Source organism: Chaetodon auriga, chromosome 12 (assembly GCF_051107435.1).
Source record: "Chaetodon auriga isolate fChaAug3 chromosome 12, fChaAug3.hap1, whole genome shotgun sequence".
Lineage (NCBI taxonomy): Eukaryota > Metazoa > Chordata > Actinopteri > Chaetodontiformes > Chaetodontidae > Chaetodon > Chaetodon auriga.
In genome coordinates, this window is record NC_135085.1 from 13,959,559 (window position 1) to 13,984,005 (window position 24,447).

Genomic DNA, 24,447 nt, shown 5'->3' on the forward strand with positions numbered 1-24,447 from the left:
GTCTTTCTAAATATTGCCTGATATCAGACAGAATTGTCAATTCATTATACACCATTTCCATCTCATCATCATCATCATGCTGTTTCTTGCTCTCCGCCACTTTCATGATGTTGAACGTGACACACCAGAAAAAAAAAAAAAAAAGCAGAAAAGAAAACATAGCTACTGGCAATGGGAAAGAAGTCGATTGCTATTTTTAGGGGTTTACCAGCATTAAAATAAACCTGCTTATATGTGCTAAAGTTGGTGTGAAACTGGCGCAAGTAGATACATGAAGCCACAAGACTTGTGGTCAGGGTCGGTTCGTAGGATTTTTCCCTCTTTCTGTCTGTCTCAAAGAGTTAAAAAAAAGGCTTCTCTGATTCACGTAAGTAAAAGTGTGTGAACAAAATAAAGCATGAAACAATTACTGTTTTGGAATGTTTGTGGTGGTGGTTTATTGAGAATATTGTGATTTCGGTCTTTGCGGATTTTAAGCCGGGGAGCCAATTTGGATGTGATGACATTCAGACTTCCCTTAAATTTTTCATGGTTTTACTGTGTAACCAACTCAGTTTTCTTTCACCCACCGACTGCCCTTTCGCTTCCCTCTTTTCTCATTCCCTGGAATCTCTGTAATCTGAGAAAGGTCGCGATATAAATGAAGAGTGTGTTGCAGCACACATAAGCGAAAAAGCTCAAGAAACAGAAGTGGTATCTACATGAACATTTGGACCTTTCGCTCGACGTGTGTGAGAGTAGGTCGGAGTAGATGAAAACATAATAATAAAGTTTCATGAGCAGGCAACATCAGCAGGCGTTTAAAGCAATAAATACCAGGCTTATCTGTCAGCCATCATAAAACAGAACTCTCCCAACTTCAGCAATTACAGTCAAGTGCATTTTAGTCTGACATTCAGATAAGTGATGTGGTGGTGCTACCTGTCTTTTAAATGTTGTTTCCTACCACGATTTTGTCGTATTTATCCCTCCGGCTCACTGTTTTGTTTGATCGGGGAAATGCACGTTGGTAAATCCTGCAAACTTTACAGGAAGAGAGGTAATCCCCGCAACGTCAAGCAGAGAAACCTTTGGTTCGTTGAAGATAAAGCACTTCACTTCTCACTTCAGTTTCACCCACCCGCCAACACACACACCTCCACATACACACACGCACACACGGTTAAGACGTGAGGTTTTCTAGGATCCCCTTATTGAAAGATTGATTATGAATACACACAGTGGGTTGTTCTGATGAAGGTGGCACCCGTGGGACAGCCCCCCCCTCCCGTTTATTGAAAGACATCAAAGGCCGTTCTGAAAAGCAGAGTGGGGAGATCCAGAGGTGGGTAGCTGGGTGTTTTGCTGACTAAAAGAAACTATTGTTGTTCCTCCTCCACACTCACTTTTTAATGTGACAAGTGTTTACCATATTATTAAATGACAAAGTGACTTATCTGGTTCCTCCTCGCAGAATTTCCCCGTTTCATTGGTGCTTTCAAAAATAAAGTCAAGTCAGTTACAGAAATGAAAAAGGCGAGGGACAAAAGGGCCTTCAGCTGTTGGACAAAATGCATTTTAATCAATTAACATTAAAAAACATCTATGCTTTTCGTTTTCTCCATGTTTCCAGGCTACAGCTGTATGATGGTCATGGGATATTGATCCTTGGAACGATTATCAGTTTTAGTTGTGCTTTCATTAGGCTGCAGAGTAAAGTCACCATTTTCTTGCTCCAGAACACTTAACAATTGGTTCCTCATCCATCTTCTTGCTAACAACAGTGCTATCAAAATGCACAGTCATGAGCTTGTTGCAAACACTCAACTCAGCCTAGCATAACCGGCAGCTTATGGTGGCTAATGTGAGCTACCACCTTGCTGGCTTTATGACTCGTTGGGCAAGAGACTTGAAGATTCCAATCAATTACTTATTACTCATTTCAAATGAACAGCAATTAACACGAAAATCACATGTTCTGTGTTTATTGTGTGAAAGTAGAAAACATTGCAGTGTACAGTTTGGAGACAGCGCTCCAAAAGTCCTGTCTTCCGCCACCGTCTACAGTGTCCTGTTTCTCCAACAAGCTCGGAACGACCTCCAAAATGCGCAGTGAACAGAAAAATCATTGATCGTGGTTTCAGCTCGAGGGGCTCACGGGGTCCAAGACCTCTCTTGTAGTAAACAAAGTCATACAAGTAATCTAGCTGTTGGCGCGGGACAGCTTGAAATATAGCACAATAATCCCATTATAACAGCTCGCTGGGTTTGCTTCCAGTCAGTCAGGTTGTGGGTTTTCCCCTCATTCCTCCTGGATTAGATTAAATTCTTCTTATCTCTTTATGTGCATTGTTGTCAGCTTGCCTTGGGCTTTTATTCGTAGACAGTAAAGCAGTATGCTGTCCTGTCTGCCTCCAGTCTGCTCATACTGTCACATGGTTTTGAAACAGGCACCATGAGCGCTGTGTATCATGACATCCACTGCTGAGCCGTGTTCACATACATAAAACATGTTGGTTCACCTTTAAGTAGAAAAGAGAGTTATCGCCCCATATATGATTCTATGTAAATTCACAGAACAATGGGGATTTTATCAGCAGAAGTTCTTTCTCATAAACAAGTCTACTTTTTCTTTCTTTCTTTAACTACCTGTGTGCATAGGGGGAATCACATTGCAGGTACTTCCCATGTTGTAAATCAAACATGCTCCCTTGATCTTTCCAAAAATTAAAGCTAATACCGAAATAAATCTTTGAGTCTTAACATGAGCTTTTCATCTGAGCTGAACCATGTGTCACAGAGGAACTTGGCTCTTTGTGCGAGTGCGTGTGTGTGAGCATATGTGTGTCAAATGATCCACGGCGTGGGAATTCCCCTCTTATCAGTCGGCCTGGTCTGGAATCTCTCCTCAGCGCTAATGTTTGTTTGGGTTTGCGGAGAGCAGAAAGAGAAACGGTGAAAGAGAAGAGAGAGGGGAAGAGAAACAGGGAACGAAAGACTAGAATGAAAACACCATGCACATGTCTCGGCAAATCATCTCACATCTTATCTGTGATCTTTCCTCTTTAATTCCTCTCTTTAATTAGCAGAATTGTTTCACAGCGTTGAGATCTTTTCCTCTCTTGCCAGTTGTATTTTTCTACCAAGTCTTGACTTTGAATTAGGAGCTAATAAATCCTCTTGGGGGTGGGGGTTCAGACAACTCCCACGTAGAAATGGACACAACACAAAGTGTCCCATTGAGACGTGTGAGAGGGCCCAGGGTGCCTTGTCCTACAACAAGCTCTTATTCTACAACAGACGGACTGGAGCTCAAACATAACTGTAGTAGGAGGCTTTTCAGTGTCTTGATTGTCAAACAGAGAAAGTAGCCTTCAGAAACTGTGTGATGAAAAGAAAAAAGGGCTTGTCTTGAGGCTTACAAACACACTTCTCAGTGAAAAGTAGAAACATTTAGCTGAAAGAGGCTGTGCCTAAATCTTGACTTGTGAGCTGCCGGATCAAAGGACTAATTATGCCCATACAGAGATTACAATTGAGATTCTTTTAGGTAATTCTATAAAAGTCCTATTCATTTTTATGTGTTGCACACTTTACACATTTTGTTAAAATTAATATTCTAAACCCACAAATTTCAAGTTAAAACTTGTCCTACATACATGTTAAGATCCTTGAATACAGCTCTCTGCAGCTCATCGTCATAACAGTGTTCAACCAGCAAAGAACACAGCAAATTATTATTTAAATTATTCATGTGATTGCACCACATGATCATCACATGCATGAATTTCACACAAGAATCACATGGGAAATTCTATACTGAGCTCAGCTAAATGAAGTACAAAGGTTCTTTTTTTTTTTGTTACCTTGTCGATCAAGGAAAAAAAAGCTTTAATGCTGTATAAGCCAACATGGACAATAAATCCTAAAAGTTTCATGGGTCAAAACTGTAACAGCTACTGAGCTCATGTCAGCAGACCCATTGATACAGCGACTGATGAAAATCAGCTGATGAAGAAAAAAAAGCTTAAATGAAGCTATCTTATTAGCTGAACTAATAACAGTCATGCATCCTACTGAATCAGCTGACTGAGCAACAGGTTATTACATATTTGAAAGATTACTTGTTAAAAGTGGGGCAGCACAGTGGAGACGCGATGTGGAAACTGAACAGCAGCTTCTGGTCAAGATATTGTCTCTGGGTTTTAAGGGCAAACTCTAAAATGACGCAGCATCTCTTTTCTCCTTGCAGGAGGTCAAATGTGTCATTAATTGAATAGATTACATGTTGCTCTGAGATGAAAATAAAACTCTTCAGGATGACCTTAATGTTTCTAGTGTGATCATGATGATGGTTATCTCTGGAGGAAATCATGTTAATGCAGACGAAGCGACTGCCTCGCTGGTCCTCTGATGACTTTGCTCATTCATGTTTTCAGTTTTGGTGTCTGTCATGTGACCGGTTGACCTGGCTGCTGACCGCCATCAGCTGTCATATGAGTGGAGGAGCTGCCGTTCTGTCCGTTCTCAATGATCTCATTCAGCCGGGGGATGAGTTCGTCTGTCCCATCATGCTTCCTATCACATGCTGTTGACCACAGTGTGGTCTGAGGGCTTGCTTGTGCTTCGTATGTGCTAACACTTCACTTTCAGGACAGCAATTATGGTGGTGGTGACGACGCTTGATGACTGAGCAAATGCACCGAAAACAATAAAGCAGTTATTATCGGGATGAAGCACAACTACAAACTGTCCCTTTGAGATGATGATGCTGCTTTTGAAAAGGATGATTCTTACTTGAGCTCATTCCCGATGATCAATTTAACTTGCCTATACAGATGAATTAATCATCAGTTTATAGTGCAAGGCCCATAAAATCCCTTTAGAAAACATAATCTGGAGCCTCTCTACATCCTCTGCATCACTGTCTTCTGGCCATCTGTTTCCAGGCTCTGTGCATTTCTGTCCTGTCAGCAGAGTCCCTTCCTAGAAAAGACTTTAGTGGATTAACGGTCTCTCGCACAAGGTGTCTCCACATCATTCAAGGGTGTGGACATGCTGTTTCCAAAAGGATGAAAAAAGGCTGTCTCACAGGGAGCTAACTGAAGAAGCCATAATTATAAAATGCATGGAGGACACACATCCCGTCCAATATTCAAATATGCTCAAAATATTCATATGAAAATTTAACAGAAGAAATTGCTATGCTACAACAGGCAACACGCACCGCTGTCCAAAATTATCATAATCCCCCCCAAATGATGAGTCCAGGGCTATGGCAGTGAATTGAAAAAATAATAGTCCAGTGACAATTGAAAGTAAGTATAATGAGAAGAAGTAGAACAGGAACAAGAAGCATTTGCATCCTTGCTGATTCACAGTTGTCTGGTCAAAAGTAATCAATTAGCAGTTAGTGTTTAAAAAAAAACCCTCAAACACCTTTTTTCCGAGCAGACATTTGCATCGAAAACCGCCATACAGTATTTACATCTTACAACGTCACTTCTCATGTGGTGCAGCAGCCAAGTATGAAAAACAATGTGTCACCAGAAAGTTGCACGCACCTCTGACTCACCGATGTCAGGATAGAGAGACTGGATGAGAATAGATCGATTTGCAATACTTTCCACATATTTGTGGATCTTTCACAAGAAGATGTGCTAACTCAGAGATCATCGGCGGTGAAACTGGTGGTGGAGTCACACTTGTGTGATGCTGATATTCCAACAGAAGTCAACTGAAATTCTCCAGATGCAACTTATTGCATCTTTGATGTTCATAACTGATGGAAAAAACACACTGTACTATGGACGTGTTCTTATTTTGCTCGGTCTCACAAGTTTGTTGTTGCGTGGGCACTGCGTCTGGCTTCCTCTGAACCTGACAAACAGGAAGGTGTGTGTGTGTGTGTGTGTGTGTGTGTGTGTGTGTATATGTCAGTGTGGGGGTGTGTGCATGTGTACCACCGGATGTCAGATAATCATAGCTGATCTTTCCACGAAGTACAACGCACTCACTGTAGACCCCCATGACTTTTCAACTCTATAAATAGTTTTTCTTTCTGTTTCTACATGTATGCATGAGTATTGTGTGTGTGTGTGTCTCTACCAAGTGCATGTCCACGTGCACCCACACACACATACTCTGAAAAGTGAGGGACAGTCACAGTTTTGACTTGGCTCCGTGCTCAAAGGGCTGCAAGCCATCTGGACAGTTATGTTGTCATTAGCAGCACCCTTGTATCAGATATCAAAGAGCTACACTGCTGTAGGTTGACTGTTTGCAATCTGTTACCACTAGACTGTTTCATTCAAACTGCTTTACACAAGTCATGCGCATGTTTTTAAAATCTGTTCTGACTGTATAGTCACTGGCAGCTGTGCCATGTTCTGGTGTTTCTGCAAGCTCATATGTGCAATAAAAAGCATGTAACATTTATGAGTGTTTCAGTGACTTAAAATGGGTTTGACTGTGATCTGTGCCCCTTATCTCCAAATAACTGTTAAATGATGGCTGTAATTTACATGTTTTGAAATGACTTCAAAGCACAGCTCAGACCCAAAATTAAATCTGTGAAAATTGCAGAAGTGGTGAATCAGGGTGGCCAACCACTTTAAGCGAAGATGTGATGAGTTATGATTTACTGACATTTCGAAGGCAGCAGGAGGAGGAAGCACATGGTATGGCTGGGGTTTTAGAAGGGTTAAGATCTGGAGCCCCTTTAATGTAGAAACACATTGTGTGAGTATCCTGGAGGCCTACATGTTGAATTTGCTTCGTAAAACATATATAAAGTCAAGTTTTTAGATTTCTTAACCTGCATTTTTTAGGGTGTCCTTGTATCTAAGTGGTGCTTTTAGGGGCTTATGATACTTTCTTGTGGTAAAAAAACCATTAAACCGAAGTTTCTGAAAAGAACACTCGTAAGAAATAAGATTTAAAATGGGAAAAACAGAAGGAAACAGGTTGTGGGTGACACCTGAGATGCTGTGAAAGAGTTGGGATTATTTTTTTGTGTGAACAGATGATGCCTCCGGAGGATAATTTTCTGTGTTACAGAGGTGGATGGGAAAGCCATAAACATAATAAATCGAACTGGGAAAAGAAATTGCAGGTCTGAACAATGCATTAGGATGCACCAGGTCTGAACACTGAGTCGTGGGAAGGGAAAGGGTCTGATGAAACCAATGCAAATGACTAAGAAACGCTTATTCCTGTGAGGAAACGAGCGTTGGCCTCGCTGCACACACTCACACAGGCCTTGGCTTGTGGCCTTGGCAGGAATTCGTATGAGGAAAGACCATTACAATGGCCTCACACACACACACATGCACACACATAAATACATTCGCACACACGCTGAAGGGACCGGGGAGAAAGAAAGCTCTTGAGAAAACAGAAGTTACTAATTAGGCAAAATTGTCCCGCAGCAGTTAGATGTCTGGCTGATTTCTTCCTCTCTCTCCCCTCATCTGTCTCCCTCCAGATGTTTGACTTCCTGATGCATTGACTTTTGGTTTTAGTGCTGTTTCATGTTCTGTTGTCACAGCGGGAGATATTGTGGCTGATCATTAGTGAGGATGAATAATGAGCCCAGCTGAATCACCAAAGAAGAAAAGCGCTGCATAAAAACACCAGATACAGGATATGTGTTTTAATAGATTTCAAAGGCCTCCACCTGCATATAGAATATCTTGGAATAGCAATAGGAAATCTACAGAAGACTAAAATGACTGAATAGGCAAACAGCCACAACTGACCATTTGCTAAACCCCGCCCCCATACAATGACTGCCCAATCACAGCTTAACAACCCTGACAAGGCACAGCAGGCCTGTGAAGCTTTGGAGCTGACACACGTTGAAACAGTGCACATGGAGAGATAGCCAAGGGTATCTTTTTAAGCCTTTCCAAAACTAAAAACACAAAAGCATAAGTCTACGAAATTGATAGAAATGTGCGGAGTGGGAGCAAAGATCATTAGTGCAAGTGGAAATACCCCATAATTTATGTAAATAATTTAATCTAAATATAATTTAAATAATTTCTATTGAAGTGCTGGTGCATCATTCTGTTGAGGTTCAAATATGAAAAATATGGTCAGTTTGAAGGATAAACATAAATGGTTTTCTACCTTAGTATCCTAACATGAGTGTGTACCTTCACCTCTGTTAAAAGGTTAGTGAAACGGCTAAACATTTCAGAGTTTACAGTAACAATAGCACCTCGGGCTCACTTTACTTGGTTTGAGGAAGTTTACACTCAACCAGCCAAACCTGTGTTAGATAACACTGCATTTACCAAACCCATCAACACTGTGTAGCTTGTCCAGGTAAGGTTTTGTGTAGTAAGCATCCAAATCACTTAAGAGTTCCATTAGAATAAGCAACATAAAAATGACATTTTTATTACGGCACTGTAATGCTGCAGCTAAGCTAGCTCTACCCTGAACAATGCTGCTCCTTTGTTTTCATGTCCTCTGCATGAATCATCTGCTGGTAAGGATGCGGACTTCTTGGGACATGCAGATTCAGATTTGGCCTTCAGACATTACATCATGCAGCCATCAAGTGTATATTTAAGTACAGTTTACAGTTTCAGCAAATAAGCAGCAAATGTCTAAAAGTTGTTGAATCAACTCTCCTTATTGACAGCAGCTCATGAAGCATATGAGGGGGACCATCAATGCCACTGAACAGAGAGAGAGAGACATGTCGTCTGTCCAGATCTGTAAAGTAACTCGTTCTCTTTGTTCAGAGAGCAAGTGTGACAAAGGCTTTAAGCTACATCTTAAAGCTTCAAGCTTTTGGCCAGATTGACTTTCTTAAAAACGAGTCAATAAATGGCCCAACCCTTCTGTGAATCACTGTGGCTCTGACTGATTCCCTGAAACATGGAGAGAAAAGTTCAGTCTGGCAGCAACCGAGTGGATGACATTCTCCTTTGTGCTTTTAATGGGAAACAGAGGGAGAATCGTAAAAGGAAACACACGTTTCCTGTAGGACTGGTGTGTGACGTACTTAAGTGTGTGTGATGCACTCGTTGTGGCCTTAACAGGCAGGAATGTGACATCAGCAGCAGGATCCCGCATGAAGGATAGGCCGCAGCCAACACAAACACACGCTCACACACATCAGAGCCAGAAAAAGAAGTGGCCAAGGCTCGGAGAAAGGGAAGGATGTCTCCTCCCTGGACTCCTTCTCCCTGCCACCCACTCGGCCCGGCCTCACATTCCCGTCTTCAAAGCTTTTATGGATCGCAGCAGTAATGAGTCTTTTCTTTTTTCCTGTAAATATGAGGGGAAAAAACAATGCCACAAAGTGAGCAGTCTTCACAGGAATGTAATCACTTCAACATTTCCTTTAGCAACTGCTCTTTGTAACTGATTTAAAAAAAGACACACACACACACACACACCTACTTACCCACACATCGAACTCAACAGCTGGATCACAAAACTATCATTTAGCTTTTAGCTCTAAATTATTTTAATTGAAGCAGTTTGAGGAAATCCCACACACATTAGTGGAGAGTGATGAAGGACAGTGAGTTGTTGAACAGTTTGAGACGAGCTTTAGAGTGAAATATGAAGAGGCAGCAACTCCAAACGCAAGTTCACACAGATCTTTATGCTGATGGGTGCTGCTGTTCTTAGTCGCCATTCAAGACAGGGGAGAGGATTCATAACGCTGGGCTCAGACTACATGATATCACCCTGATAATAGCCAGACCCAACAAATGTCGGGCTTCAGGGACAAAAAAGGGGTGTCGGGGTGCGACAACTGATCCTTTGGGCAAGTGTCAACTGCCCCTGAATCTGGGACTTCTCCTTTGACAACATGTGCCAAAACGTTGACCAATAGGAGCAGAGAGAACTCTTTTGTGCACAACTGTAAACACAGTGAAGAGATATGATGTTGTTGGTGCCGCAAGGAGGAACTGTGAAACAGAGGAAAGGTCACAGTCGTGCTTTCTTTCGTTTTTAAGGTTTGTTCTGAACACACAGCCAGTATCAAGCGAACTGCTTTGGATGCCTTTGCTTGTTTACATCTTTGTTCCTGGAAGAACGTGTAGTTTGTCATGTCTTTCATCCAAGTCGTGATAAGAACTGAAGACACAGGATTGTAAATAAACTTACAGGTAATTACAGAGAATATATATCGGTAATTACTTTCCATGGCTCAAACCATGACAGCGGGTTATTTCAGTGTCAGTGGATCCCCAGGTTTTTTTTTTTTTTTCTGGCCTTGACATTACAGGTGTGTCTTTCCACAGGAAATCCTTTCACTTTTGGGAGTGGGTGGGTGACCTCACCATGAAAACATGATGTCATATCACATGCTGGGGGAATTATCATCGTATAAATGTGAATTTGGCTAACGCTCCACTTACGGCAGGACGTTAATGTGAGAATAGCGCGTGAGCATTTCTTTCTCACACACACACACACACACACACACACACACTCCGCAAGCGTTGAAAGTACTTTGTGTAACATCTGCTAACAGGCTTCTCTCCTTCCCTTTGACACCTAATTAACAGCACTGAAGAAAGGACGGGTGCCTCTTGCATCTTCGGGAACTTTTCATTACAGTAATTATCCGCATGTATAACGAGTTCAGAATGTAATGATGAAAAATCTGTCAGTTCACTTTAACATTAACGAACTCATGAATTTCAACAAACATTTCTTAGATTAGTCCTGCAACAAAAGGATCTATGACGGAGACTGCATCCAGACATGTTCTGACATGTCTCTCCCATATGCTGCACAATCTCTCTCCAAGGACAAAGTGACCTCATTTAGATACACAGATTGGGAAAACTGGATTTTAATCTCTCTCTCTATTAATTGATCACCCATTCATCATCATTTGGCGAGTGTACGAGAATGATAAATAATAATTCATGAAGTCTTATCTTATCTTATTGTACGAACAAAATGGAAGGGAAAGAAGGAAGATGACTTTGCTGAAGGGGCTGAGAAAGCAGTCAAACTGCTGAAGGGAGCTGGCACATTGCCATTTAGGTACAGTAGGTGTACAGTGCTGTTGATTAAATGATTTCATGCTGAAATTGCTGTGCAGTGTCTGAACAGCTTACTGATACTGCTGTGGAGGTGATGCAGTATATTTCCAGGATGCATCCCAGACTCTCAGCAAGGACGCACTGTTCCTCGTTCCACTTAAAAATGTTTGATTTGAACCATTTTTCAGTATGTTTTTTGTTTTGTTTTCATAATCTGAGCTTTACCAAAGCACATTTCAAATAAACATTACTATTAAAGTAGTAAACTGTAAGACACTCATAATATTTCTGCCCTGCATTTCCCATGAAACACATTCAGAGACACCACGCTGTGACATGTTTGAGGTGCAGTTTTTGTGCTCTTCTCCGTTGTCTCCGCTCCGTGCTTCCACTGAGATCTTCTATTTATTCCAAACAAACTGCTGTTGTTGGAGGAACCATAAAACACATGGCTTCCTGTGAATCTGTGGAGCTTTCCTGGAAAAGGACAACCAGATGCCGTTCAACAAACATAAGCGCTTTCATAAACTGAATATGTTTTGCATTGCTAATGCATTACTTCATGCTGTAAAAGGGAAGAAGTAAAAGGGAAACTTATGGCACAGATTCAGTCATAAGTAATTAATACTCGATAGTCGATAGCTCTCTCTTGTTAAAGGATCAGTTCAGTGTTCAGTTCAGGGACCAATTGTGTTTATAGTCCCATAGTTGGACTCTGTTGTAGCAATGGTCCAAGATCTCAGTAATACTTGAGATGAGAACAATAAACAGCAGCTACAAAAGTACAACTCAAGCATCATTGGAGAAATCACATGAACTTTCCTAAAAAAAATATCAACTACACTGACTTTTTTCTTTTGCTTGATTTTGAGCATCTTTGGACCACATCCTGAGGGCCGCAGCTCTGAAGAACAGCAGTAAAAGAAATATAGTCAGCAAGCTTCCCTCCTGTATTTGCACCTGCCTGTGTGAGCAGATAGCATCAGTAACTTAGGAAGAGATAAAAGCTCATGGCTGTCTGTAACACTGACATGTTCCTCCATATCTCTCTGCCCAACTTGGGCACAAATCAGCACATCTCCTTCTGTATCTGCTTGTGTCACTGCTTGCATATCTTCCACACAGCGCATGTGAGTTCAAGCGCATGCGACTTCAACATACATTTGGAATTGATAATGACATTTCACGCCTCTCTGCTCATTCGTGCAAGCTGAAAACAGTTGGGCTCAAATAAGATTATGTTACACCAAAACACAACCCTCTATTTAACCACAAGATGTGCTTAAACAATTAATTTCATTCTCAACATTCAACCAGATGAGACCAAACAAAAGCAGGTACATGGTATGAGTGTGTTATTGATCCACAGTGCATTTCTTTCATACTAGATTTGCAGTGCAGACAGGCATACCGTGTGCAGTGTAGTACTGTATAGAATCCAGAAAGAATTTGACAGTGGAGATACTCGTTTACACCTCTGAGGTAACTGGCTGAGTGAGCATCTCACGCTGCAATTAAAGATGTGAAATCAGCACATTTTGGCTTCAGAGTCACAGCAAAGCAGCCTTGTGATATCTTGCTGCTGCCCTAGTTTCAAGTGTGCAATCAGGAGGGGAGTTTGATGACATTTCACTCTCTCTCTCTCTCTATCTATCTATCTATCTGTCTCTATGGGGTTGCACAGAGCAGCTGCCAAGTGAGTCCTGCCTATCTGCAGGCCGTTTTCTTTTGTATACACACAAACACACTCACACAACACAAAACAACCCACTAACAAGGCTGCATTGGCTCTCATCGCCTCTCTGACTTTGTTCATGGTTGAAAAGAGCACTGCTGCATCATAACAACAGCTGAGAGTGTGGCAGGGAGCCAGGGAGCCTTTGTGCATTAGCCGTGAAAACCAGTGTTATCTGCTGGTTACTGATACGTATATGAGTCAATCTTGTTTATGTGCACGTGCATTTATGTCTGCACATATTCTGTATGCACATACGTGAGATCACACATCTGTCCATACCCGTACATTGGTATTCCATGTGTCATGGGTTTGTTTTCTCATATTTCACACTTCCCACCCCCCCCTGAATTCTGCCTGACACTAAAACCAATGATAGAAAGCCCTGCTGGTTTATAATAACCTTTCCTTTCAGCACACTTGCACAGCAGTACTGTAAGGTTTTTAACAGCTTTTCTTCCCATCGCAGCCAAGTCAACATCAGGCAATTTTACCAACTACCTGCAGTTGAATGTGTACTAATCCTCTGTCTGCACTGCAAGATATTCATAGCTATGGAAACTATTACCATGAATAGAAAAAATGTGCCCCTTTCTTGCACTGATGATATAACTAGTCTGACAAGTTTGAAACGTGTGAGTCTCTTATTGACGTCATACCTTCCAACTATTTTCTCCCTATCTGAAGATGGAGCCTCTCAACTGATACTGTATGCAGATTTAGACAGATAGCAAAACTGTTTTCACCCAGATCACCTCGTGCGTTTCTCAGTCTTAATCTGTTCTCATGCATTCTTGAACACATGCTATTTAATGCTTTAAACATCAGGACCTAATTTTGTTATATGTCTACTCTCAAATCTACTGTGTTGTGTTTGATGATGCTGTGACCTTGTGTGCCAGGCTCCCACCTACATGAAGTAACACTGGGCTGCACTGACGGCAGTGAGCTGCACGACTGCATCTTACAGGACAAGAAGAACTGCTTTCATGTCTATACTAAAGCTATAATGAGAGATTTGTATGCTTTAGACTACCTACTCTGTTCAGATAATGAAGTTACTGGTGCCAGGTGGCGAACTGACTAGAGGGTGTCAGTGATGTTGCTGCTCAGGGCTGCAGGGCAACAAGAACAAGGATTAGAAGCTTCAATTTGTAAAGAACAGCTAGTAGATTTAAGACTCAACTGTGTTACATGAAACATTATTACACTGGCTGACAATGGTTGCCTTGAACATGAATTTTTCAGAGAAGGAAATGGCAGACTCCTTTTAGGACAGACCCCAACAAGAAGAGCACAGGATCTGCAAAAAGAGGAACACCCCAGCTACATTGTGCAGAGTTGAGTCATTTTACGCATGTTTGTGGCAGCAATGTGATTTAATTTCACCTTTTTGTAGTGTCTTCACACACCAGGTTGATGCATCATAATTAAGGTTAGCCAGAACATTTTGACAATACACCTTCATCGGAATGTGAGTTCTTCCCAACATATCAGACATAAAATTGAGATGTGCATATATTTTTCCTTTGCAGTTCCAAAACCACAGTAGACCTTCATCTATTGCAATTCTGACAAAGATGTATGGCCAGTCTTGTATGTATAAATGATCAGTTATGGGTGGCTAGCAGTGTGCATTGTTGTCTGCCGCAGTGACATGATGAACCATAGAAATGTTTGTGGCTTTCTCAGCGATGCTGTGTTTGCTACCACTCAACAAGCTTCAGTAAAAGAGGAGAAACAGGACCAAGAGTCCACACTGAGACCTGAGCCAAGGTATGTGAGTCAGCCTCTGGCTGAACAATCAGGGCATGCCCTGGTAAGGGTCTTTTATAAGGCATACCAAGGTAGCCATTTTGGGCTGGCACTGTCACTTTTTAAACTGTTTTCCAAGGCTTTCTACTAGGTTGAATAGATAGTAGACTAATTTTCCTTGCAGTTAAGGGTCAAGATACTTACCAAGACAGAGTAGAGGATGCAGAAATCAGGGGATGAGTTTTAATTAGTGTGATTTTAACCAATGAAACCAGGTTCAGATTATGCCAGCTTCCTAAAAACAGAAGAATGTCATCTGCATAATGTCCACTCCTTTCATTTTCAGTGTGGCTGTAGAGTTTTACAGTCACTGCCAGATGTCTTAAAGAGGATGTGAATGACAAGTTTAAGCTTGTTTCAAAAGAGATACAATTATGCACCTAATTTTAGATACCCAAGAGGCATGTGAATGCTGTAATCAGGTGTACACCAGATACCGATTTTGAAAAATCAATTAATTCCTCTTCTCCAGTCTATCGAGAAAACAGAAGATTAACAGAAATGCAACAATAACTGCAATTTGTTTGTTTTCAATAAACTTTATTTTTGTCCCATTTTCCCCCAAATATGGTACATACAAAAGGTGATCAGAATTGAACATTTCCTTGTGTCAAGACCGTAACATTTACACAACAATAAATAAAAAACATGTATAAATAAAAAATAAATAAACAAGACATTATGTGCCAAAAAATAAAGACTCTTCTGAATTTGCAGATGGCTTTCACAATGTTGGGTTTTTTGAAAACACATGTGTGTAATACTTGCATTCCAGGTCACAGTTTTTAGGATACAACTCTGGGTTGAGAAAGCAATGTAAACCGATAAGGATTACAGTACAGTACAACAGAGTACAACTTCTATTTTTTCCATAGTAGATATTACTGGGATATATACTTATGATACCAGTTGTTCTAAAAGCTTATACCAGGTAGTGAGAGTGTAGTGCTATTGGACTTACTTTTAAACTTGGCTCCAAGTACAAAAGTAAATCCCACCTGTAAAACCCATCTTGACTCTTGTTTGTATCCAGCTTGACATTCACAAAGGGTTGTTATTGCACTATACAGACATCCCTCAGAAAGGCACTTTAAACCCCCCTCCCCACCCTCATTTTCCAACCAACAGTTTTGTTAACCAGCACGTGTGTGTGGCACACAAACACACACACACACACACTCACCTACTGTATGTGAATTTAAAACTATTTTTAAAACCAACACAGAAAATGCCTTTTGGTATCTAGTTAAAAACGAATAAAAGAAAACAAGTGGTAGTAAAAGGTTTTGCTTGCCGGATGAATCTACAAAAAAAAGGTGCAAAATTGTGTTGCTCCCATAGCCCCTTTGTATGCCATGTACCACATTAGTGAAATTTGTTTCTAATAATGAACATAAAAAAAAAAGAGAGAAAAAAAAAAAAAAGACAAAAGTGATGTTGGAGCAGAGGCAGCAATGACTTTCTCCAAACATTAGCATCACCATCCTCAAATAAGGCCAGGAATGTTATTTGTGCATGTGAGGTCAAGATCGTAGTGTGATCCTATAGCTGGCTCAATGTTTTTTTTTAAAAAAAAGGAGAAAAAAAAAAATGAATGTGTGCACCATAGTCCAAAAAAGGCCAGAAACCAACCGAGGGTAGGAGGGTCTCTCTCTCTCTTTCTAATCAAACCACAGTTCTTCCCAAAGCATCTCTGCTGTAAGAGCATGGTTCCAATGCAAGTCAACGCCAAAAATGACTTTGCTGCCGAAAGGCTTTTGGAAAACTGAGCCGAAAAGCGTTCCAGCTGCAAGATCACCCTTGTTCCATTGCGAGCAAACAGGACAATTTTAGTGTTTCGATACCTTTAAGACACCATGCCTGGGTTTACTGGCTATCAGGGGAAGCTGAAAGCTGCAGGGTTGGTTGGTGGCTTTGAAAGATCCAGCCAAGAAGCAGTGGCTTTGAGTGAGTGAGGGAAGGTCATTGGGAGTTTGGGTGTTCTTTTAGGCACCTGCCCGTGAGGGATCCATCATTTCAGGCCAGGTAGGAGTCTCTTATTTTAGGTATCAATGCCTTCCAGGTGGATACCTTTGAGGCATAAGCTGGACAGGCACAGACCCTTAAGGCAGATGCTGCATTTGGCAGCTTCCTGACTGCTTGATAATTATCAAGGTCAATCAATTTGATAATCACCTGCCTAAAGCACCAGTCCAGACAAGAATATTTGCTCATCTCCTCTGAGCAGCCTTCCATCTGGCAACTGAACAGGCGTCAGCTCCTCTCGGCATTGCCTTGAGAAATTAGATCAACCAGTCAGGCTGCCTAAAAAGAGGTGTTAACCAGTCAGGTTGCCTCTAAGGCATCTGCCAATCAGGCAGCCTGGGAGGCACGGAGCCAAGCTCTCAGGCATCAGCGTGGTGTTGGAGCAGCTGGACCACATATCGCAGTCGGTGTCTGAGCTCGGAGGTGCAGCCCATCTCAATCAGCATGCTGAGGAGGTAAGTGTATGAGACCCGTTCCCGGCTGATGTAGGTGAGCAGGTAAGAGTCGTCAGATGACTTGCACAAGATGATTTTGGTGTGGTCTGTGTAGAAGTTAACCTGGAAGGGATGAAAAAAGAACATGAATGCAAGAAAAGGAGGGAAAGGTGGTGTCACATACACACATGCGACTTTAGTCTGACTTGGTGTTGCAGTACTTGTTTTCTCAATCAGATTTATGAGCTTTTTCGAACCTGCAGAGTGCCATTGTTGAAGAGCATGACGAGAGCATGATCAGTCTTCACCCACTGGAGCAGCAGAGGAGGAGGACTGGAGGCTTGCTCCTCACAATGAAGGTCTCCACCCTGAGGAGAAGATGACAGAAAATATTATGTTTAGATTACAGGATGCCACGTTAAAACAAATTGTTGTGAAATTCAAGACAAAAAATCGTTTAGTATTTGATTCATAAAAGTAAATCAGCTATTCTGGCTGCAGTCTTCTAGCTAAAGATGAACCGGCTTGCTCATACCTCCATAAGGTTCTGCTCCATGTAGTTGGCCATGAGCTCCACAATTTGTTTCTGGCTGTGAAGCTGCTCAGGCAGAGAGTTGGCAGGGAAAGTGAAGTGTTTGTTGTTGGTCAAGCAGTAGTGGACTGTCCTGTTGAGAGGGAAAGAAAACATTTTAAAAAAAACCACACAAAATAAAGTGTATTTCTGTTTGATTTAATTGACAAAAAATATATATAGTCTCCAATTTAATTTGAATGAATGATGATCAAAAACTTGGGTGCAGTGTGAACACACACTCGACCAATTCAGTTACTTCCGTGAGTCTAGTCATAAAGCAATCAGGAAGCTCTAAGCACAATGTAAATGTTTACATGACACCTTTAGTAAATACCGCAGGTCTTAAAATACTTACGTGCGTTTGTTACAAAGACTGAGATGTGTACCCTCGTTGAAGAGCACGCCAATGCTTTGGTTCGAGAGCTGGTAGCCAAAGCCATATTTGTTTGAGTAGTCGACCCATTTAGTCACCCACAGGAAGGACTGTGGCCTGGACAAACAGGGCGGGTTTCTAGTGGCTGCAGAGATAGAGATAAAAATGTTTGGGATTATGGAACAATTTCAAAGGATGTAACATCAACCCTGAGTAAACACAAGACAAAACGCTTTTATTTCCAAGTGCTATAAGTCAGCATTTAAAAAAAAAAAAAAAAAAAGAAGCTCCAAAAGTTAAGAAAGCTTTGAGCTGAGAAAAGGTGCCCCAAGCTACATGAGTCAGCAGATATTCAGGGGATACAAAGATGGCGAAGGCAAGGGAAGAGATCGGGTTGATTAAACTTGAATGATTCTGCATCATTTGTAATTTGATGCCAAAAGTTGTTTCATGTTGGAGGTAGCAGCATTGTGGTGCTCTGTAACCCAAAGATTTAAAGATCCGACTCAGCATTTCTGGTTACTGTCTTGCGGTTAGAGATATTGATCGGTCTTGCCAAATAGTATTACTACTATGCTGTAGCCCAAAAGTGCTCTTTCAGTCTTTAAAGTTCTGTCTAATTTGTGCTCTCCTACCTGCAGGCATGGTCGCCAGGCAGCTGCTGAGCATTTTCATGGCCGATTCAGCGACGGCTGCGGGGGTCAGGACGTCCTCGCATGCTGGAGAGGAAACGACGAGTTAAAACACTGATCGCAAAAAGACAAAAAGGACTTCAAAACGCAGTGAGAGAAAACACAGCGGGGCCTTACGTTCAGTGCTGCTGGCCATGGTGCCCTTGAAGGAACGGGAGATTGACTTCCTGGATTCCTCCTCAGCAGGAGTCTGTTCTAGAGGCACAGAGTTGACCAGCTGACCGGTGGGAGAGGGAACCTGAGCGGCAGCAGAGGAGAAGATTTAACACAACAAAAGTGATACTAAGAGCACAGAATTAAGAAGAGCTGCATGAGGCATTCTGTTAACATGTTCTGTTAATGTTTGCACACCTCAGAGACTCTCTCATCTATTGTTCGACCACTTTAGCGGCTGTTGCTGCTTCATTGGTTTCACATGTTTTGATCTTTGCATCTTGCTGCCACTGCACTGGGGTAAAACTACTTTAACCGCAGTTTCTTTATGGATGTTCTGCAAATGTGCTGCAAGCCTGTTATGTAGTTTCTAATGTCATGTGCCCACAAAGCTGTTTCTGAAAATCTGGCTGCAATCTGTCATGTTTGTTTTCCTGCAAACATGCATACAAAGAAAGTAAACAGGGTACTTTTGACAACTACTCTGTGTAGCCCAATTTTTTTTTTTTTATAAATCCAGTGTATGCTTCATGGCTACATCCTGGTTTCTTGGCACAGGCTCATTATGAAGCAGACTCAGAAACATTCACGCCAAAGAGCAAACAATGTAGTTCCTATTGGACTCTATAAATAGCAACTACATCAGTCTGATTAGGGATTGGCCAGCAGAGCTTCCTGCTGTCGTGGCATTTAGCCGCAGCTCCGGTGATGAATCTTTTTTTAATACATCAAGAGATAGTCTGTAGTAGGATTAAACTTAGGCAGTCGTAGTAGGAGGAGGATGGATTTTAGATATGCATTAACAGTTCCCTCAGATATTAGAGAAAACTGGCCTCATTAACCCTCACGTACTTCAGTTTCTCACTCAATATGAACAGCTACAACCAGCATGAACTGTGCGACATTACTCTTGAATTTCACTTGCGTGTTGACAAGCTGAAGGACTTCTGGAACAATAAAGAACATCACGCTGCCATCTCAGTGCAATAAAGCTAAAGAGCCAGTGAAACACATTTCTAAATCCCGTTAAGAAGAAGGAGGATTCCTTTGTATAATTAAAAGCATAATCCATTGTTAAGAAAATATATAGCTGCCTCATGTTCTTGGTCTATGATGGTCTTTGAAGCTGGCACTGACAATTCTATTCTGAGGAAAAACTCCCCAGCTTTCCCTCATAAGACATTTATTCACCCAATTTCCATTGCAGTGCGATTTATAGGGATCGTTTTAATGTTAAATGAACATGCTGCAAAAGGTGTTAAGCACTAACACCTGATGCAAAGCAATTATCAGCCCTAACAGCTGTCATCCGCCATGAAAATATGTACTTCTGTACCACTTGTGGGACTTTATTACCTTATCACTAGCTGGAATTACCCTGTTTCAAGTAAACAAGGCATTTTTTTTTTCTTCCAAATGTAGGACACACACACACACGCACACACACACACACACATACACAAAAAGATGAGGTGTACCTCATTGGGTCCCACTGTCTTGTAGCTGATTTGCCGGTTGATGGAACATTTCACGATGCCCGAAACCAGCTTGGAAATGTCTTTGTCATCTTTTTCCTCGCATGGAATCTTCTCCACTGTGAAAGCGAGACACTTGCATTGTAGTCACAACAAATTGACTCAACCACAGGAGCGTTTACATGCACATAGATACAGTAGCTCTTGGAAATGCTTGAAGGAAAAGTAGAGCTGAACACAATCCGGTTCCTCAGCTTGAACGTTTTAAAAGCACCAGTTCTCATGAGATGCAGCCAGACTAACAAGGTGGCCGGTGCTGCATAATTACATTATGTAAGAGACAAATATGTAACTAACAGATGAGCTATGAAGCAGATGACCTAGTCCACTGCTGCGCGGCTGCTGCTGCTTACCTTTTGGTTTCTTTTTGCCAAAGAGGCTCTTGGCCATTTTAGTGAAGAACTTCTTGGCGGGGCTCGGGGGGTGGAGCTCTGGCACCATCACGCAGCTGCTGGGGGGAAGCTTATCGGGGGTGAAACCCTAGAGGAAGAAAAAAAGACAAGGGAATGAGGAAGATGCACTCATTCTGAACGAAAAGGATGACGTGCCAAGCGCTGACATGCAATATTCCTGTCCTACTTTCAAGCACCATTTCCCTACTCCCAAAAAAAGCACTATGATCTTATGCTAACAGCAAGTCCCATCACTGCCTCTTTAAACAGACAAAATTAGTGTGACTTCTGCGTACTTTGGTGAAGAATTCGTGGTTGAGGATTTGATCCAGTGAGAGTCTGTCGCTGGGGTTTTTCTGCAGGATGCCTGAGATGAGTTTCTGTGCAGCGGGGGAAAGCGTGGAGGGCAAGTGGTACCGAACTTCCTTTATACACTTGTAGGTCTCCTTCAGGTCAAGAGTCTCAAAAGGAGGGTTGCCACACATCAGTGTGTACCTGAGTGGGATAAACCAAAACAGCTACCATGAGTCAAAATACAAACATTTTTACAACCTCCTCGTTTTAAAAACACTCTGAAACTGAGAACCCAAACCTGTAATCCCAGATTCCACAAATGTTATTTTAAGCGTGACTGGACAAAGCAAGTAACTCTTGATTGAAATAAGCAAAATAAAACTCACATGACACATCCGAGGGACCAGACGTCTGACTCTGTACCGTGGCCCTGTCTGTTGAGCACCTCAGGGGCCAAGTAGTTGGGAGTCCCACAGATTGTTCTGAGAGGAAAAAAAAACACAGCACAGGATACATTTAATAACTCAAACTACTCCAACTGATGTTCTCTAAATGTGTCATGCAAACAAGGAAGTAGCGGTTGAAGCATTTTTTTCTGCCACACTCATTCTTCTGGTATTCCACAGGAAGGTGTCAAACAGGTACTGAAACTGAGCTATGAGCGCTACATTCAACTGCCACTTGGAAACCAGTCTAGTTAGGTACTTACTGAGGGAAAGTAGTGGGAGGAAGTACGTGCTTAGTAGCTGACGTAATGGTTTTAGGTCAGCGCACATTGTTCAAACCTAGAAAATGGCTAAGACTGTAATGATCAGGTTCCTCTGTGTTATATTTATATGCAGAAACCTCTCATTGAGTATCAATGTGTAGGTTTTTTAAGGGTATGTAATGAGTTCGACTATTTTGAACGTTCATACATCAGTTCCTCTTCAGAGTTTGTGGCTTCCTCAATTAGAAAAACACACACAAAATACATCCAAAATTAGCTCTAACTTTTTCCTCTGCTCCACTGTCTCCAGCTTGGCAGCAAGGCCGAAGTCTCCCAGCCGCAGCTCCATGTTCTCGTTGACAAAGAAGTTGCCTGGAAGAGACAAAAACATTTGTCGGGTCAGCATTCCACACATAACATGTGCCTGCCCAAAGTCACAGCAGATTCCTGGGATGCTTGTGAGTGTGTGAATGCCACGTTTCGGTCAGAGAGCCCACATACCTAGTTTGAGGTCTCTGTGCAGGATCCCTCTGCTGTGGAGGTACTTGAGGCCAGATATGATCTGTCTGAGGTAATATCGCACTTCTGGCTCTGTGAGCGTGTGTCTCGCCTTCCAAATGTGTGCAAGGGACTGGAGAGAAAGAGTAATGAGTGAAGTGTCAACCCCGCATCCATCATTGGGACTGTACAACACTGCTGCGCACACACACACACACAAACACATACACACACACACAGCCACGGTAGCACAGAAATTAGATGCTGCTGTAAATCAGGTGGGTGTCAGCGACTCTTTATCAGCAATTGATTAGACTGTTATATATGCATACTTCAGCTTCCAAAAGAAAGAAATGAATACAGTCTCTACTGCGCCGCAATGCCAGACGAGCTGTATACGTGCAAGCAAAACACATGCAAGCTGTGCACAACGTTCTAGACATTTCTGAGGTCTCACCTTCCGACTGCAGAGCTCGAGAAATATGTAGATGTTTTCCTGGTCTTCAAAATGATGAGAGAATTTCACCACATGCTTGTGCGACAGGGTTTTGTGGAGCTCGATCTCATTGGTTATCTGTTAAAAAATTTGACAATTTGTGAGCTTATTTCAATCCTAAATTGCAGTAAAAACGTTGAATTTGGGCTACGCAGGGGCCTTGATGCAAGACATAGTGAAGTAAACAGGCACGACCGCATACCTTGTCCCTCTGGTGTGGTTTGGACACCCTGCTCTGTGGAATCACCTTCACGGCATACATTTTGTTGTTGGAGAGGTCTGTCATCTCGTAGCATCGAGCAAAGCCACCCTTGGGGGAGACAAACAGGATGATGAGTTAACAAAAGCAGCAGGTTGAAAACCTGCAATTGTCATAAATTATCCGCCTCAATGGCAAGTCTTTGATCCGAGGATCAATAGCTGCACAGCAATCAAAATCATCTGGCAATGATTTAGCCAATTCTGAAAGGGTGGTGTGGAGGCAAATCAATGAGAGAGGACATAACCAACCCTGGATTAAACACAAGGGTTAAATCTAGTCAGATGCATCATTATATCAACATAATCAGTTAACCAGCATCTTTTGTTGCTCCCATATGCCTCCAAAACAGACAATCGACCCCCTAATATCATGATTACTGCTGCTTAGTCGTGCATATTTCTTGATGCAATCAAGACTACAGAGGCTTGAGGACATGAGGGATGAGGCAGACCGAGCTGCTGCATTCATTAACCATGAAATTGACGGAGACGTTTCCAGCTCTGCGGCAGGCAGCAGAGGAGAGGGGAAAAAAAGACTTGGCTGGCTGCCCGACGCAGCGTATCGATGACGAGCAACATGTTGATACAGTCGCTCCATTCATACATCGCACATACTGTGTTAAAAATCATTACAGCGGCGATACGGTGAGGGAGGGGAACCGTGGCAGGGTCAGGTAAATGTAGCTTTGGTTTCTCAGAAGCTATTAAAATGCACTAAATCTCGTAAAAAAAAAATCATCCCTAGGCTTTTTTAAGGTGTTGCCAATCATGTGTGCGCACAGGCGCTAGGCACACCTTGCGCCTGATTCATTCAGCAATGACGCGCACAGCAGGGGGAGACTGGTCACCACGAGGTCATTATTCCCACATTACCAGCACACCTGGAACACGGCTAATAATGAGTTTTAATCATGGACAGCTTCCGTATCAACCAAAGACAGCGACTCTTTAACACTGACTCTAGATCCACCCTGCGCCTCAGACAAAACGCCTCAAAGATCCTCGTGATGAGGCGAGACAAGCACATGGAAAATGAAAACCGCCGTACCTTTCCCAAAAGCTTTCCTTTACTGTAGGATCTTCCCGTCTTGGAGTCCGTCACCACCTGGGCCAGCTCCGGTTTGGTCTGTTCGGGTTTATTCCTGCTGGTTTTCACCGGGGCAGAGGACTGCTGGGGTCCACGCTCCGGAGCAGGCTTAAATAAATCCGCATTCATGGTGTGGCACGAAATACGCTGCGCCGCGGTGAAACAGCCGGTATCCATTTAACACGGCAGTGTGAACAATCAGTTTTTAATATCCCTTCTATTTTCACTAGTTGGTCTGGTGCGTACCGATGCGTCCACCTCGTCCAACCGTATCCATCTGGCGTGCCCGGGCACGGCTGTCTGACGCTTTATAGCAGAGCGACGACGTCACGGAGCAGGAGGCGGGGGGGAGGTGGCGCACTGGTGGA

General features: G+C 42.3%; 1 protein-coding gene across 1 annotated transcript; it reads right to left on the bottom strand.

Annotated features, from left to right (window-relative positions):
* Window positions 1-15,951: 15,951 nt before the first annotated feature.
* Window positions 15,952-24,363, bottom strand: plk3 (polo-like kinase 3 (Drosophila)). Its single transcript, XM_076745617.1, has 15 exons — window positions 24,041-24,363; window positions 22,934-23,041; window positions 22,693-22,809; window positions 22,239-22,368; window positions 22,022-22,109; window positions 21,415-21,510; window positions 21,031-21,229; window positions 20,696-20,822; window positions 20,286-20,401; window positions 18,772-18,892; window positions 18,598-18,681; window positions 17,945-18,107; window positions 17,551-17,680; window positions 17,273-17,383; window positions 15,952-17,138 (listed from the first exon to the last, which is right to left on the bottom strand). Exons 1-15 carry the CDS (start codon window positions 24,254-24,256, stop codon window positions 16,941-16,943), a joined length of 2,004 nt encoding a protein of 667 aa, XP_076601732.1. The 5' UTR covers window positions 24,257-24,363; the 3' UTR covers window positions 15,952-16,940.
* Between the last annotated feature and the right edge of the window lie 84 nt (window positions 24,364-24,447).